Below are 16,231 nucleotides of genomic sequence, written 5' to 3'. Positions count from 1 at the left end.
GTGGGACTATCTGACAAGCAGCCCCTCTAACATTCAAAGCTTCAGGACCCTGTGGTCGGACACCACCACTCCAGACCAGGGCTCCAGGGACCCTGCTAAAGCTGCACTGAGGTCACTTGGCTAGGAGTTGGAGCAGCCTGAGTGGCCCCTCTGGACCGACAGACCACTGATTCACGTGCTCATCCTGAGACTCAAGCATCCCTTGAGGGTCTTTTCCAGGGAGAAAAGCATTTTTATTTTCCAAGAGATTCCTATTGAATTTCATCAACCCCGGGATGCCTAATTCAAGCCACGGCCACTCCCAATCGGCAGTGGCATCAATTTCTTGGAGAACAGGAAACTCGGAGGGTTTTGTGGGTGTGGGGAGGACATCCTGGGAGGATCATGAAGAATAAGCCTTACCTTAGTTGAGCTACACTGCGTTCATGTGAAGTAGGTTTATCATCCTCATTCATGGATGGAGGAAGTGGGAAGTTCAGGTGACTGTTGTAGGATTTGATTCCCAGCTGGTGCACACCTTCTGGTGTCCAGCCCTCCTTGGTCCCTCCCCTCTCCCACACCATGCTGACTCAGCTCATCCACGTCACTTCCTTTGGGCACTGGGACCATAGCAAACACCACACACGTGGAACTTTGGAAAGTGCTTGCACACCTGGAGCTTGCTCTCTTGTCCAAGGGTACGCTGCACCCCCCGCCATCTCAACAAGTCTCTGCTGGCCTCCTGGGAGATAAGTTGTCCCTACCCCCTGCCCCTGGCCTCACAAGAGGCCTCAGACACAGCAGGGAAACTGTGAAGAACTGCCTCATCAGCACACAGAACGGAGGAATAAACGTGTGTTGTTCTAAGCTGATAAGTTTTGGGACTGTTTGTTACACAGCAACAACCAACATGAGAAATTGTGTGACTCCAGCAAAGTCACACAGGCTGCTGAAGGCCTGGAGTCTCTCCTCACCCAGAGCACTCTATATGCAGCTCAAGGAAGGCTGTTCAAAACCCTCCTGCAGCCTGCAGCCCCCTGCTGGCCACCCACCCTGGGGAGAGGTCCATGCTCCCCGGATGGTGTGTAAAATATTTAGCATGTAAGTCTCTAGCATGATGAAACGGAGCAAGATCCCAGAGGTCCCTGTTATTCTTGGAATGAACCCCTTAGTGCTTGGAGCTTGGCAGGTCTAGAGTCATTGAGGGAGCAGTTATACACCAACTGGAATGGATAGTTTGTTCTTAAACTACCAGTCCAACCGTACAAGGTGGGTATCAGTGCATCACTGGCCCCACTGGTGACAATATTTGACCTCCTGCTTCGTTGCTTTGAAGAATCTAGGGGTCTGTCCCACAACTTCCCGGAACATTTCCCTTAACACAGCCACACCTGTAGCCACACCTCCACACAGCTCACAGGTCCTTGTTTAGACACCACACGGAAACGAGACTCTTCTCAGATAATTTATTCAGAATTTTCATATAAACAGGTAATTACCCCATGTTTTACATGCAGCATGATTTCACCACCCCCTCAAAGGCATGTTCTGTACATGGCATTACTTGGCTCTTGTAGGAAAACATTGAAAATTGTAACTGAGCTACTGGTGTGTTTTGTCTTTCCAAGTTGTTCTCCACAGAAGCCAAGGCACATCTGACCCTGTGAGGCTGAGGGTGCACAGGCGTTTGCTGCTGACGCACAGGCCGAGGCCGCCCCCACCCCGACACACACGGTGGGAAAACTAGGCTATTCTTTAGTGTGTGTGTGGACACACGCTCGCTTGGGGGCTACTCCTTCCTTCTCACATGGAACCAGGAGTCTCAGATTCATGATCTGGTTCCTAACAAGCACATTTAGGGCCCATGCCCCAATACAAATCTGGCCGGAGGTTGGTTCTGGACCTTGATGGGTATCAGGTGACAGTGAGGGGGAAAAGTCGTTGTCCCTTCTGTTTCTGGGGGGACCCTAAGGAAACATCTGCCTTCAGTCGAAGCCCCTAAAACTTACTTTGCATGTTTGAAAAGAACACGTGCTAGCTGGTTCTTTCCATTCCCAACCTCACCTCTGGTGTAAGCCAATATTCTGAAGAACATTTGGGAAGGTTTTCTAAAAGGACACCATTCTACATGCACCATTTATGTACAATCAGCATTTCCCCATTCCCCACCCCCAACAAAAACCATAATTTCTAAATAGCCCGAGGTGTCGAGGACTCGCCAAGTGTCATCCACAAGTGTTTTAACAACACCTACTTCCATCAAAGTAGAAAAATGATTGGCGTGGGGACTCCAGCACATCCACTTACCCAGACGGCTGGCAGGGACCATGCCCCAGTGATGTCCCTGCCCACCGACCGGCATTCAGACAACTGCAGATGGACACCTGCCAACCCAACCAGCACGGTTCACGGCAGCCTGTCCACGCCTGTGGGAGGCAGTGAGCGCCCTGTCCGCCGGAGCAGTCTCTGGTCCAGGGCTGCATGTGCAGAGCCTCGCCTCGGTTCCCACGTTCTCGCTCAGTTGTGCTCAACGGCAGGGGAGCACCCAGGGTGGCTCCCAGAACACGAGCGTCCCCAGACGTGCGTTTGCCGTCACTGGTCTGGGGAGAAAGCGTATGTTCGGTGTTCGCTTCCCAGAAGAAGAAACGGCATGGGTTTCACCACATGACCGAGAAGGGTTTTCATAATAGAGAGACATCTTTGAAAACAACAAAAACTGTCAACCTAGGCTGGCTTGGTTGCTTTTTAGCCATCGCTACAATCCCCAGGACAACCGCGACTTCCCAGGACCGGAGTCCTGCCATCACAGTCACCATCGCCTGGTGCGCAAGGAGGTTTGCACTCCGACGGCTGCTCACTTTTCGCACTGCAACAGCGGAGACAACTGAATACAGTCTGCGAAGTCTTGTTTGCACGGGGGACCCACCTCGGCACACCTCTCCAGGGCAAGCAGAGACAGGTGAGTTCACAAGGCAGTGCTGATAAGTACGACAGGTGCGCAGGGCTTGGTGAGCACGACAGCAGTCCTGCTGGCCCTGTCCAGACTCACGCATGGGCTCTCAAAAGCCCCACAAGGTGAAACAGTATTGGCTTGAGATCACCAAACCACAACACAGAGGGTCCAGGTTCTGCTGCTAAAAAATGTGTTCAGTGTGCTGGTGGGTTTGGAGTTGGGATTTCTCGACATGCCTCCCAGGAGACTCTGCACCGGGTGTTTGTGGGTGAGGTGCCCATGAGAGTGATTCGATCCATCCTCACACAGCCTCCCCGTCCGAGAGCAGTGGGGACAGGTCGCAGAGCGACCAGGGCACGTCTGGCGCTCACTGCGAGGGGCTGCAGTGGGACGGGGGAGACCAGCGCTCCCGCAGAGCCTTCTCCGCCCCGGAGGGAGACTGAGTGGCCGCTCCCCACCCAGGAGGAGCAGCCCAGGCCTGGGCCCCCCCACCTTACAGACACAACAGTGACCCCAAACTCGGTCCCTACGTGGGGAGCATGGTGTCAATGGGGAGAAGTAAAAAACAAAATAAAAAAGTCACAAAGATTAAAATCAGAGAAGACGATCACCCGCCAGAAAAAGGGTCTACTACTCACAGCAGGCCACGCTCCATCCCAAACGCCCCCGCGAAGTTCTGACTGGTCCCTGGCATCCAGACTGGGCAGACGCGGAGTTTTCCTGATCTGATCAGACCCCGGCAGAGCTCTGAAGTCTCAAAAACGTCCGTATGGAACCTCATCCCGACGGTGCTGAGGTAGGCTACGCTGGAAAAGGGTCACCATCCCACATTCACCTGTTTATTTTTCTTTGATAAAAATTTATGTGCACTCCATTTCTTAGAAAAATGATCTTTACAGTGATTTTATATTAAAATAAATTATTTTCCCCTGATGTAAGAAAAACTTGCTGAATTAGAAAAATGTGAAAACGGCTGCAACCGTAGTCTAAAGCCACTACAAAGTTACTACGAAAAGAACTAAATGTCTAGATCCATGTGGTATTTTTTAAATTTGTGTACAGACCCTCTCCTGTGTGCAGAACGAACTTGGTAAAAATAATTTCTGTGCTGCTGCTCCTTGTACCCAGTCAAGGAGGCTCCCCAGAAATATTTCACATGCCCTAGTTTCTCAAATCTCATAAACAGGAGAGCAATAGACAATTGGGGTTTGCGTCTTCCTGTGTTGTTAACCAGGAATCGAAAAAGTTCGGAGGTTGCACTGAATCTCTATCTGTTCTTGAGTCCACGACTCAAGAGGAGGAAGCCGTCAGACACCTGTGAGGAAATGCACTCAGGGGTGATCAGGGTGATGATTCTCACGAACCGAAGTAACAAGTTCACCATGTTCTTTACTTGAGCAGCTATGGTTCTTTTCACCGAATAAAGAAACTGTGGATTCACGCGGGTTCAGGAGTCCGGGGGAGTGCGAAGTCCTTGGCGCTTTCTCCCCTGGGCTCTACTTCGTTGGGGCTGCAACACTGTAAGCACCTGAGAGTTCTGCTCAGGCCCCACACCTGGCCCAGCTGAGGTCACGGCACAGAGCAGCTTCTGGGAGACTAGTTCTGAGGACAGCTGGATGCCCTGAGGTTGCAGGGGATGGACCGATAGGCCCTCACTTCATATTGCTCAGTGTCCTCTAAGTCCATCTGTGTCATCACACATGGGGACCTGATTCTGTCGTGTCTGCAGAATAACTGGAGGAGATGTACCCCTAGTGGAGGAAGAGCTTGAGGTACACACAGGGAAGCAGGAGATCCAAGAGCCACAAGTATATCTGAAGGTTGGGCTCAGCTCCAGGCGGCTGCCAGCTTACCCACGCAGAAACCTATCCATCCGTCAAAGCCAACTGTCCGCGCCCTTGGCACGGCCTCAGCACATCAAAAGGGTTAGCAGCAGCTGTGGCTTTATTCCCAGAAAGACAGAAGCCTTGAAGACTGAGCAAAGAGGCCCCTCCTGCCTTGCGCCCTATTCCCACACAAGCAGACCGACCCGCCAACCCTGCCCCCAACCCAGGAAACAGTCAATAACTTATGGGGCTGATTGGAGATTTTTTAAAAATAAAATGTGTTACAAATATATCCTCAAAACTGTTTATCATCTCAGTTTTTTTTCCTTTTTCTTATGTCCTGGCTCTGTTTGGTCTTTAAAAGATCCATTATTACTCCAAACCACTCCCTCAGCTTCTGGAAAACTAGTTTTCACCAGAGTTAAGGGACAGAGGATTCTGAGGCTGGACTCGGGCACATGAGGCTCGGTCGAGGGCACGGTCTCTGGTGAGCGGGAAGGAAGGAGGGGAAGCAGGACGCTCACACACGGGGAAAAGGAGACCCGTCACGAGCCGATCCCCAGAGCTGCACCTCGGCACGAGTGCTTCGCGCGTACACACACACACACACACACCTGCCTGCCCTGCACACACATGCACACACACCGGGACTAAGGTTGTGGAAGGTACAAATGCAGCAGCTATTGGTCAATTTGAGGAACTACTTTTGTGAAAGAAAAAAAATTCTTCAGCCTGGATGAGAAAAACCTCCCTAAAGTTCACTCCACAAAGCTTGAAAATCTACTGGAACAGCGTGTTTTTTCTTTCTTTCAAACTTTTGTTCCATGAACAACTTTTATGTTTTACATTGTAGCTCAGACACCAGCCCCCATCCCCACAAAAAGTCCTTTTTCAAAAACAGGTGCTTTCTTTCAATCAACTGAAGAAGGAAGTAACATCCTGGCCGGACCGGCAGCTGCTGGCAGCAGCCGTGGTAACCCCGCCCTCCACATTCAGCCAGACTCTCCAGCCGCAGTCAGACCAGCAATCGGACAGCGGTGGTTATAGGTTGTGCGATGAACACACGCGGAGAACAATGACCTCTCCGCTCCACTGGGCACCGGCCGAGTCCGGGGAAAATCCTGAGTTTTCTGAAGACCTTCCAACCAGAGGAGAGTGAAGTGGGGAGCCCCCTCCTGCCAGCGGGTGCTGTTAGGAAGGACTGGACCGTGGCAGAGTCAGGGCCCGCCCGTTTCTCTTGGCCCCATTCATGTGGGTGTAGGGGACGCGATCCTCGTAACCCCGCTTGAGGCCCAGCGGGGACCCCACCACCTCCTCCCTCGGGGAGTGTGAGGGCCGGTCCAGGGGCACACTCTCCATGTCCTCACATTCCATCTCCAATTCCTCGCTCTCGGGTGCCTTGTTCTCCTCGCTGTGAAAGAAGGAAACTTCTGGAAAGCTGGGGTGCAGGTCGTCCTTAAGCAGGTCGACGACCTCTAGGAAGGTCGGCCTCATCTTGGGGTTGAACTGCCAACACATGCGCATCAGTTCGGAGCTGTGGGACAGAGGACACGTCGAGGGTGAGTCCAGGCCTCCCACCAAGCAGTCCCACCCCAGCCCGGTGGCCACAGCCCAGACGGCACGTTCATTTCAGATAGTGGCTACATGTACAGGTAACGGTCAAACACAAGCAGCAATTCTATTGGGGGTGAAGGTCAGTTCTGAGAAGAGATCTGAAGGGGCGGCCTTAACCCAGAGATAGGTCAAGAACGGCCTCTCTCGGTACCGACACACGTTGAAGACAACAGCTCCTCATTTTTATACGCCCCCACTGCTGATGGCCGAGGCTGTGTGGTCTGAACCTGGAGGGCCAGCTCTGCCAGGCCATCACACAGGCCCAGCTGTCACTCTTCTGAGGATGGCTGGAGGACATCACAACTTTGCTTGGCCAATGGCAGAGGAGAGGCGCTGAGGGCTTGGGGTTTCCATTCTCACCCCTCCCTTTCCCCACCGCAACTTCTTCCAGGGCAGGGTTGGCAGACTTCAGCCCCTTAACCAAACCCGACAAACCTGACAACCCTGAGCGTTTCTGTATGTGACCCTTATTGGCAGGTGGGGGCCACCTTCCAGTGACAGCCAGCGCCGCGGCCCAGAGTGGAAATTCTAACAACATGGCCCTTGGCAAAAAGGCCTGCGGAGCCCTGCCCTCGCGCTGCCGCGGTCCCTGGTCGACCCTGGAGCCACAGCCGGCTGCCGACCGGCAAGGGGAGGGCCTCCACGAGGCAACAGTTTGAGGCGCTTTGCTCAGAGACTCTAAATAACTCTGCACCATACTTTTCTTGATACACAGTCTCTTCAAACCATATTTTTGAAGTTAGTGTCTTATTCTTTTGAGGATGAAGCACAGAAATGGCCTCTCCCCATGAATTTTCAGGTCAAACTTTTTTCTTAACCAACACCGATAAAGGATTTCATATGGAATAAATGCTCATTGTAGAAAGTTAGAAGACACCCCAAAATCCAGGAAAAATGCAGCTCCCACAATACTCCCCTTCAGATACAACCTCTTGTCTTTTATCTGGACACATTTGGAAATGTAATATATACACACTTTTTCACTTAATATTTAACTGGTTTAGACACTGAGTTATAAAACATTCTATAAGCATCATTTGAAATTTCAATTGCTGCATCATATTAATGTTATCAATTTACTTGGCAACTCTCATATTGTTGGATCATTTGTTTAAATCATTTCAATTTTTTGAGACTTTAAAAATAACTTTGCCCTGGGAGGCAGAGAAGAATGGTCACCTGGCCATACCCTTGCTAGCACTGAGTGTGAAATCAGCTGCTTTCCTCCCTCCCTCCCTCCCTTTCTTTGTTAATTGAGGAAGACAGTACTTTCCTTTCCTTTACTGCATACTCATTGGACTATTAGTGCGGCTGAATGATTTTGCAACTGTTCAATGGTATGTGTAAACGAGTACGTGTTGCTCATTTGATCTCATAACAAATATTTAAAACAAAAGTTTTTTAATGTTTATGCTTACTGACTTATTTTCCCCAGTATTATTGAGATATAATTGGATATAGCATTATGTTAGACTCATGACAAAATTTTAAGTGTATAAAGAATATAAAGAATAGAGAATTATACCTCAGTCTCCCACCCAACTCCCCAGTTCCCTTCCAAAATTATGGCATACAATCTCAGAGGTCATGGAAACATAAAAGGTGCAAACACAGCACACATGTAGACATGATACACAAACACAAATACATGTGCAATAGGCAATGCCTTTTAAATGAGCACCCATAGGGGAGCTAAATAGTGATGGAAGGAGACCTGAGTTTGGGTGGCGAACACAAAATAAAATATACAGATGATGCGCTGTAGAACTGTAGACCTGAAACCTATATAATTTTATTTACCAATGTCTCTCCAGTAAAGTCAATAAAAAATAAAATTAAAAATAATTAAGTAAATAAAGAAACACCCCTTTCGACACTCACAGTCTATCTGGACAATTGTCAGGCTGATCCAGATGCCCTCCGTCCATGACAAATTTCAACACCTGTTCATTGGAGAGGCCTTGGTAGGGCTGCTCTGCCAAGCTGGTGATTTCCCAGAGGACCACGCCAAAGGACCTGCCAATGACAGTTGAGAAGAACAACAAAGAATAAAAAAATATTTAAACACATGCACATACAACTTTCTTGGTTTACTAGGACCTGGCGGGCCAGTTAATTGAATGATTCAGATCCACGTCCTCTCAAGATGGCAGAGCAGGTACACACTCTGCCTGTGCCCTCCCAGGACCACGTGAAAATTACAGCCGAGTCATAAAACACTCAGCCTGGAGAAGCACCTGAAGACTAGCTGACACGAAGTCTCATTAACAAGGGATACAGAGAAGCAGCCATGTTGAGGCTATTGGGAGGGGCAGAGACACAGAACAGGGTGGCCCCACATGCCTGTGTGGAGGTTGAGAATCAGGAGGGATATTTCAGCTGCAGAAACTCCCCTGAGGAGCAAGGGGGGCTAGGCCCACGGGACTCCCCAGCCCGGAGCACCAGTGCTGGGAAGAAGAGCCCACAAAATACCTGCTGTACAAATCAGTAGGGATTCTGTTCATCTGGGTGAGAGGAAAGGAAACTCAGACATCCTCTTAAGGGGCTCACACACAGGGGGCAGAGGGTAGGGATGGGGGAGGGGTTGTCACTAGAGATATACAGAGAGAAACAAATTGTGTGGCTTCAGAGCAAAGGCTGGAGGAACAGGTGCCACTGTCCCTAGGCTGACCTCCTACCACACAGCCAAGTGTGAATCCGAATTGGCCCCATGAACTCCACTCACCCGACCCTGACAACTGTGATACTAAACCTGACCCAACTCACCTACTGCCTGAGTCTTTCAGCCGCGGAGTTGTATGAGCAGTCCCCAGGCAGCAACGGGCCTTGGGGTACCCTGTGCCTTTCACTAAGTGTCCCAAGGCCCGACACTGGTGGCAGGAGGCCTCAGTTCACAGTGTGGCCTCCCCCATGTACCTCCATCTCCGGAATAGGCAGCTACCAACCACAGAACACTTTGCAGCTCCCACAAGGTAGCCTCAGGCCCGTTACAGGCAGTGGCTAGTGTGGACCTGTACCTCCCCAGAGGCCTCAGAAACAACACACCCAATGGCCACCTTCACACCATGACAGAGAACCACCTGATTAGGTAAACGAGTGACACACCCAAAGGGTGGTCTCCACTGGCATCAGAGTCCACTTGGGCAAACTCGACTCAGGGAGGTCGGCCCCCACACAAAAGCGCATTCCCCGTGGTAGTGGCTGGTCCTTACAGCCAGGCAGCCTGAGGGTTAATCCCTTCCACGGCGGTGCCCACAGCAACTGAGGCTCAACAAGAACAGAAAGGCACACACAACCCGCACAAGGGACACTCTGGGAGCATGAGGCTCAGGGGATCGGTGAGACTGTACCACTGGTCCCCACAGGTGACAAACTACATAAGGCCACCCTGCCAGTACTGGGAGACACAGTAGCTCTACCTGATACTTAGAAGCAAACACAGAGAGGCAGCCAAAATAAGGGGACAAAGAAACATGCCCCAAATGAAAAATGTAAGAAAACTCCAGAAAAAGAATGACATAAAATGAAGTCAAGCAACCTACCAAATACAGAGGTCAAAATACAGGTTAAAAGAATGCTCAAGGAACTTAGGGGAAGAACAGATAAATTCAGTGAAAACTGAAACAAAGAGATAGTAAGCACAAAAAAAGACATGGAAACCATAAAAAAGAACCAGTTGGACATGAAGAATACACCAACTGAAATGAAGAATATGCTAGAAGGAGTCAACAAAAAAACGGATAAAGCACAGAACTGAATTAGCAGTTTGGAAGACAAGGTAGCACAAAACAGCAAAAAGACAAAGGAATTTTTAAAAAATAAGGATAGTTTAAGGGTCCTCTGAGACAACATCAAGTGTGACAACATTCAGAAGAAGAAGAGAGAGACCTAGGGATTAACAACGTATTTGAAAGTATAACAGAAAACCTCCCTAACCTGGTGAAGGAAATAACATACAAGTTCAGGACACACAGAGACCCAAACAAGACAAAGCCAAAGAGGGCCACACCAAGGCACAACATAATTGAAATGGCAAAGGTGAAAGACAAAAAAGAAAATCTTAAAAGCAAGAGGGGAAAAAGGCAGTTAGTTACCTACAGGGGAGTTCCCATAATGTTGTCAGCTGATTTCTAAACAGAAACAAACTCTCCGGGCCAGAAAGGATGGAGATGAAATAGAGCGATGAAAAGCAGGGAACGGCAACCAAGATCACTTTACACAGCAAGGCTATCATTTAAAATTGAAATAGAGATAAAAAGCTTCCCAGACAAGAAAAATGGAGTTCATCACCACTAAACCAGTGTAACAAGAAAGTTAAAGGGACTTTTTCAAGAAGATTATTATTTAAAAATCATAAATATAAATAATAAAATGGAAATCACTACATAACTAACAATAATCACTTTAAATGTAAATGGATTTAATGCCCCAATCAGAAGACATAGGGTAGCTGAATGGGTAACAGGACAAGACCCATGTATATACTGAGTACAAGAGACTCACTTCAGATTGAAACACATACACAGACTGAAAGTAACAAGACGGAAAAAATATTTCATGCAAATGAAAATGAAGAAAGAGCTGGGGTAGCAATACTTAGACAAAACAGACTTTAAAACAAAATAAGAGAGAAAAAACATTTCATAATGACAAAGGGATCAATACGACAAGAGGATATAACCCTTGCAACCACCTTTGCACCCGACACCGGAGCACCTAAATACATAAAACAAACACTGATAGACACGAAGGGACAGATCAATAGAAATACAGTCACAGTAAGGGGCTTTAACACACCATTAACACAAACGGACAGGTCGTCCAGACAGAAAATCAGCAAGGAAACAACAGTCTTAAATGATACATTAGACCAGGTGGCTTTAATTGATATTTCTAGAGCATTTCACCCAAAAGCAGCAGAATATACATTCTTTTCAATTGTACCTGAAACATTTTCCAGGAGAGACCAAATGATAGGTCACAAAACAAGTCGCAATAAATTTAAAAAGACTGAAATCATATCAACCATCTTCTTCAAACACAAATCAACCACAAACAAAAAATGTATAAAACACACAACACACGGAGGCTAAATAACATGCTACTAAACAATGAATGGGTTGACAATGAGATTATGGGGAAATAATCTCATTTATTCTCAAGATACCTTGAGAAAAACAGAAATGAAAACACAACAACTCAAAATCTACAGGACACAGTAAAGACAGTTCTAGGAGGAAAATTCATAGCAGCACAGGCCACCTCAAGAAACGAGAAAAATCTCAAATAAACAATCTAATCTTACACCTAAAGAAACCGGAACCATAAAAACAACAACAAAAAAGCCCCAAGTAAGTAGAAGAAAGGAAATAAAAAAGATCCTTGCAGAAATCAATCAGCTGGAGTATAAATAAACAATACAAAAAATTAATGAAACCAAGAGCTGTTTTTTTTAAAGATAAACAAGATTGATGCACCTTTAACCAGACTCATCAAGAAAAAGACAGAGGACCTAAATACATAAAATCAGAAATTAAACATCACAGAAATTAGACTGACATCACAGACATACAAAGGATAATAATACTGCCAACAATTATATACCCACAAATTGGACAATCTGGAAAAAGTGGATAAATTTCTAGCAACATCAATCTTCCAAGAATGAATCAAGAAACAGAAAATCTGAACAGGACAATCACCACTAACAAAATCGAATTAGGAATAAAGAAATTCCTAACAAACAGAAGTCCTGGACTGGATGACTACACAGGTGAATTTTAGCAAACAGTCAAAGAAGAATTAACACCTATTTTACTCAAAATATTCCAAAAAATTCAAGCAGGAGGAAGGCTTCCAAGTTCATTTCGTGAGGCTAGCATTGTTACTCTGATTCCAAAAAAGAAAAATTACAAGCTTATATCCCTGGTGAATACAGATGCTAAAATCCTCAATAAAATATTAGCTAACCAAATTTAGTAATACATTGAAAAGATTGCACACCATGATCAAGTGGGATTTATTCCTGAGATCAAGTTTGTTTCAATATCTGCAAATCAATTAACATGATATATCACACAAATAAAAAGGATAAAAATCATATGATCATATGATCATGTCTAGATATAGAAAAAGCATTTGACAAAATCCAGCACCCATTTATGCTAAAATTCTCAGCAAGGTGAGAATAGAGGAAACACTTTAACGTAATAGAGGCTAATATCATACTCAAAAGGGAAAAGCTAAAAGCATTTTCCTCAAGTTCAACATAGTCCTGGGAGAACAAGCCACAACAATCAGATAAGAAGAAGAAATAAAAGGCATCCAAGTTGAAAAGGAGGAAGTAAAACTGTCATTACTTGCAGATGACATGTACTACATATAAAGAACCCTAGAGATTCTACCAAAAAAATTTAGAACTGATCAATGAATAGTAAAATAGCAGGATACAAAAATTAATATTCAGAAATCAGTTGCATTTTTGTAAACTAATAATGAACTATCAGAAAGGGCAATTAAGATAACAATCCCATTTACAATTGCATCAAAAAATACCTAGGAATAGGCCTGGCTGGTGTAGCTCAGTGGACTGAGCGCGGGCCTGTGAAGCAAAGGATCATGGTTCGATTCCCAGTCAGGGCACATGCCTGGGTTGCAGGCCAGTTCCCAGCAGGGAACCCATGAGAGGCAACGATACACTGGTATTTCTCTCTCTCTCTCCTTCCCTTTCCCTCTAAAGATAAATAAATAAAATCTTTAAAAAATACCTAAGAATAAATTTAACCAAGGAGGTAAAAGACTTGTATAATCCTTGGGAAATTATAAGATGTTAAAGAAATGAACTGAAGAAGATATAAATAATTGGAAGCATATACTATGCTCATGGATTGGAAGAATTACCAAAAGCAATGTAGAGATTTAATGCAATGCCTATGAAAATACCAATGTTACAGTTTCACAGAACTATAACAAATAATTGTAAAAATTTTAAATACTTTTAAAAGGCTTTATTTATTTATTTTTAGAGAGAGGGGAAGGGAGGGAAAAAGAGAGGGAGAGAAACATCAATGTGTGATTGCCTCTCACATGTCCCCCACTGGGGACTCAGGCCACAATCCAGGCATGTGTCCTGACTGGGAATCAAACCAGCAACCCTTTGGTTTGTGGGCCAGTGCTCAGTCCACTGAGCCACAGCAGTCAGGGAAAATAATTGTAAAATTTACAAAGACTCACAGCAATTTTGAGAAATAAAAGTAAAATTGGAGACATCGTGCAACCTGATATCAAACTATACTACAAGGCAACACTTATCAAAACAGTATGGCACTGGTATAAAATCAGACACATACATCAATGGAACAGAACACAGACCCCAGAAATAAACCCATACTGATATGGCCTATTAATATTTGACAAAGGAGGCAAGAAACAGTCTATTCAATAAATGGTGTTTGGAAAATTGGACAGATATATGCAAAAAATGAAACCAGACCATCTTCTTAACTAGTTACAAGAAATAGGATGTGAAGCCATAAAACTCCTAAATGAAAACATAAGACAGTAAAATGTATGATATTTCTCTTAGCAATATTTTTTCTGATGTAAATCCTCAGGCAAGGAAAACAAAAGAAAAAATAAACAAATGGAACTACATCAAACTAGAAAGTTTTGTTCATCAATAAAGCAAAAAAGACAACCTGCCAAGTGGGAGAAGACATTCACCAGTGATACATCTGCTAAGGGGTTAATATCCAAAATGTGTAAGGAAATCATACAACTCAACACCAAAACAAAAATCTCCCAAAACAAGCAACCCAATTATAAAATGGGCAAAGGACCTGAATAGAAATTCCTCCAAAAAGACATACAGATGGCCAGTTAATGTATATAAAGATGCTCAACATCATTAATCATCAGAGAAATGCAAATTAAAACCACAGTGAAATATCACCTCACACCTGTCAGAACGGCTACCATTAAAAAATCAACAAATAATAAGTGTTGGCGAGGATGTGGACGAAGGCAACCGTCATGGACTGTTGGTGGGACTACAGGTTGGTGTAGCCACTGTGGAAAACAGTGTGGAGGTTTCTCAAAAATTAGAAATAGAACTATCTTATGACCCACCTCTGAACATTTATCTGAAGAAATTCAAAACACTAATTTGAAAAGCTATATGCATCCCTCTATTCATCAACCCATTAAATTTATAAGTCAAAATATGGAAACAACCTAAATGCCCAATAATAAAAATTTGATAAAGATGTGGTACGATACATATATTTATAATGGACTATTGCTCGGCCATCAAAATAGAATAAAATCTTACCATTTCCAACAACACAGATGGACCCAGCAGGTACTATGCTAAGTGAATGGGTCAGACAAAGACAAATACATTGTGATTTCACTTACATGTGGAATCTAAAAACCAAAGTAAGCTAACAATCAAAATAGAAATGGACTCGTGGATACGGAGAACAAACTGAGGGTTGCCAGATGGGAGGGGGCCGGGGAGCTGCGTGGAAACAGTGAAGGGCCTGAGAAGTGCACAGCGGTGCTTACACTACAGTCACAGGGAGGAAAAGTGCAGCACAGGGAATAAAGGCAGTAATACTGTGATAACTATGTACGGTGCCAGCTGGGTGCTGGACTCATCTGGCAGGATCACTTCGTAAATAATTACAAATATCGAACCACTATGCTGTACACCTGAAACTAACATAATATTAAATGTCAACTATAATTGAAAAACAAATAAATAAAAATGGAAAAAAAACATTTTTATGCTGCATCCAGCAATGTGTTTAAGATCAGCTTGAATGGAATGTAACAATGGCTCACTGCTCCCGAGTCCTCGGACCGGAGGCTTCCTTCATTTTCTGAGGGCCGTGAGGAAGGCAGGTTTTACCTGGCCCTCTTCCTCAGACTAGCGGAGCAACCTGAAATTCAAGCCCAGTGTTCCACCCCAGCCCGCGCGCCACTCACCACATGTCAGAGGAGGTGGTGAAGACTCCGTCCTTCAGGGACTCGGGTGACATCCAGCGCACAGGGAGCAGGCCTTTGCCGCCTTTCCGGTAATAGTCCGTCTCGTAGATGTCTCTAGTCATTCCAAAGTCTGACAACAAAGCGTTCACAAGCTCTTACCCTTCAGCCTGTGGCTCGGATGTCTGCCATCCTCACTGCCTCACCACTGGCAGAGCCCTCAGATGGGCTCACCTGGCCCAGGTGTATGCTCGCCTGGGTGGCTGCCAAATCCTGGGAGAATGGATTCTGAGGGTGCTCATGGGATGTGGAGGGAGAGGATGGGCCACCACTTTAAGGAAGGAAAAGGAACCACCAAGTGGAGAGGAAGCCACAGCTTGGGAATCCCAGGTTCAGAAACGCTCCCTTCCCACCCAGGACTCACAAGCATCCCAAATATTGACCCTACTGCTCCTCACTGGATATGGCCCCACCTAACTGCCAGCTGCCCCACCAAAATCCCAGAGTCGGCCCCTCCTTTGACCACTCTCTTTCCGAACACGTGTAACAGTGGTGAGTTCGACCCACCCTCCCTCCACGCCCCCCTCTAACCAACTATCTATTCCTCTCTGTGGCCCTGGAACCAACCAGGCCCACCGCCCTCTCTCACCTGCAGGACCCTCCCTCCATCCTGACCCTGACAGCCCGCTCCGCAACAGAAGCTACATAAACAGGACAGCATCACTCTGCTGCTTCCTGCCGCCTCTGCTGATGTCGGGCAAGATCTTGGGGGATTATGAGTAGAACAATGTAATCTCCTGCTTCCCAGCAACTGCTAAGTAGGGAAACGTCCTTCCGGATCACACATGGGACCACATCACTGTTCTTCACTGGC

The 16,231-nt window shown here is 46.1% G+C and overlaps 1 protein-coding gene across 2 annotated transcripts in view; it reads right to left on the bottom strand.

Annotated features, from left to right (window-relative positions):
- Nucleotides 1–1,431: 1,431 nt before the first annotated feature.
- Nucleotides 1,432–16,231, bottom strand: part of INSR (insulin receptor) — a 160,742-nt gene continuing 145,942 nt past the window's right edge. For both annotated transcript variants that reach the window (XM_037046955.1, XM_037046956.1), the window contains 3 exons: nucleotides 15,361–15,490; nucleotides 8,254–8,388; nucleotides 1,432–6,292 (listed from right to left, as the gene is read on the bottom strand). In XM_037046955.1, the coding sequence (XP_036902850.1) occupies nucleotides 5,950–6,292; nucleotides 8,254–8,388; nucleotides 15,361–15,490 (608 nt within the window). In that variant the 3' untranslated portion in view covers nucleotides 1,432–5,949. The remainder of the gene's footprint in view (nucleotides 6,293–8,253; nucleotides 8,389–15,360; nucleotides 15,491–16,231) is intronic.

This window comes from Sturnira hondurensis, unplaced genomic scaffold, assembly GCF_014824575.4.
Source record: "Sturnira hondurensis isolate 20B ecotype Veracruz unplaced genomic scaffold, ASM1482457v3 Scaffold0005329, whole genome shotgun sequence".
In the NCBI taxonomy this organism is placed as follows: domain Eukaryota; kingdom Metazoa; phylum Chordata; class Mammalia; order Chiroptera; family Phyllostomidae; genus Sturnira; species Sturnira hondurensis.
The sequence above is the reverse complement of the archived record's forward strand: the minus strand, read 5'-3'. Positions and strand labels throughout refer to the sequence as shown.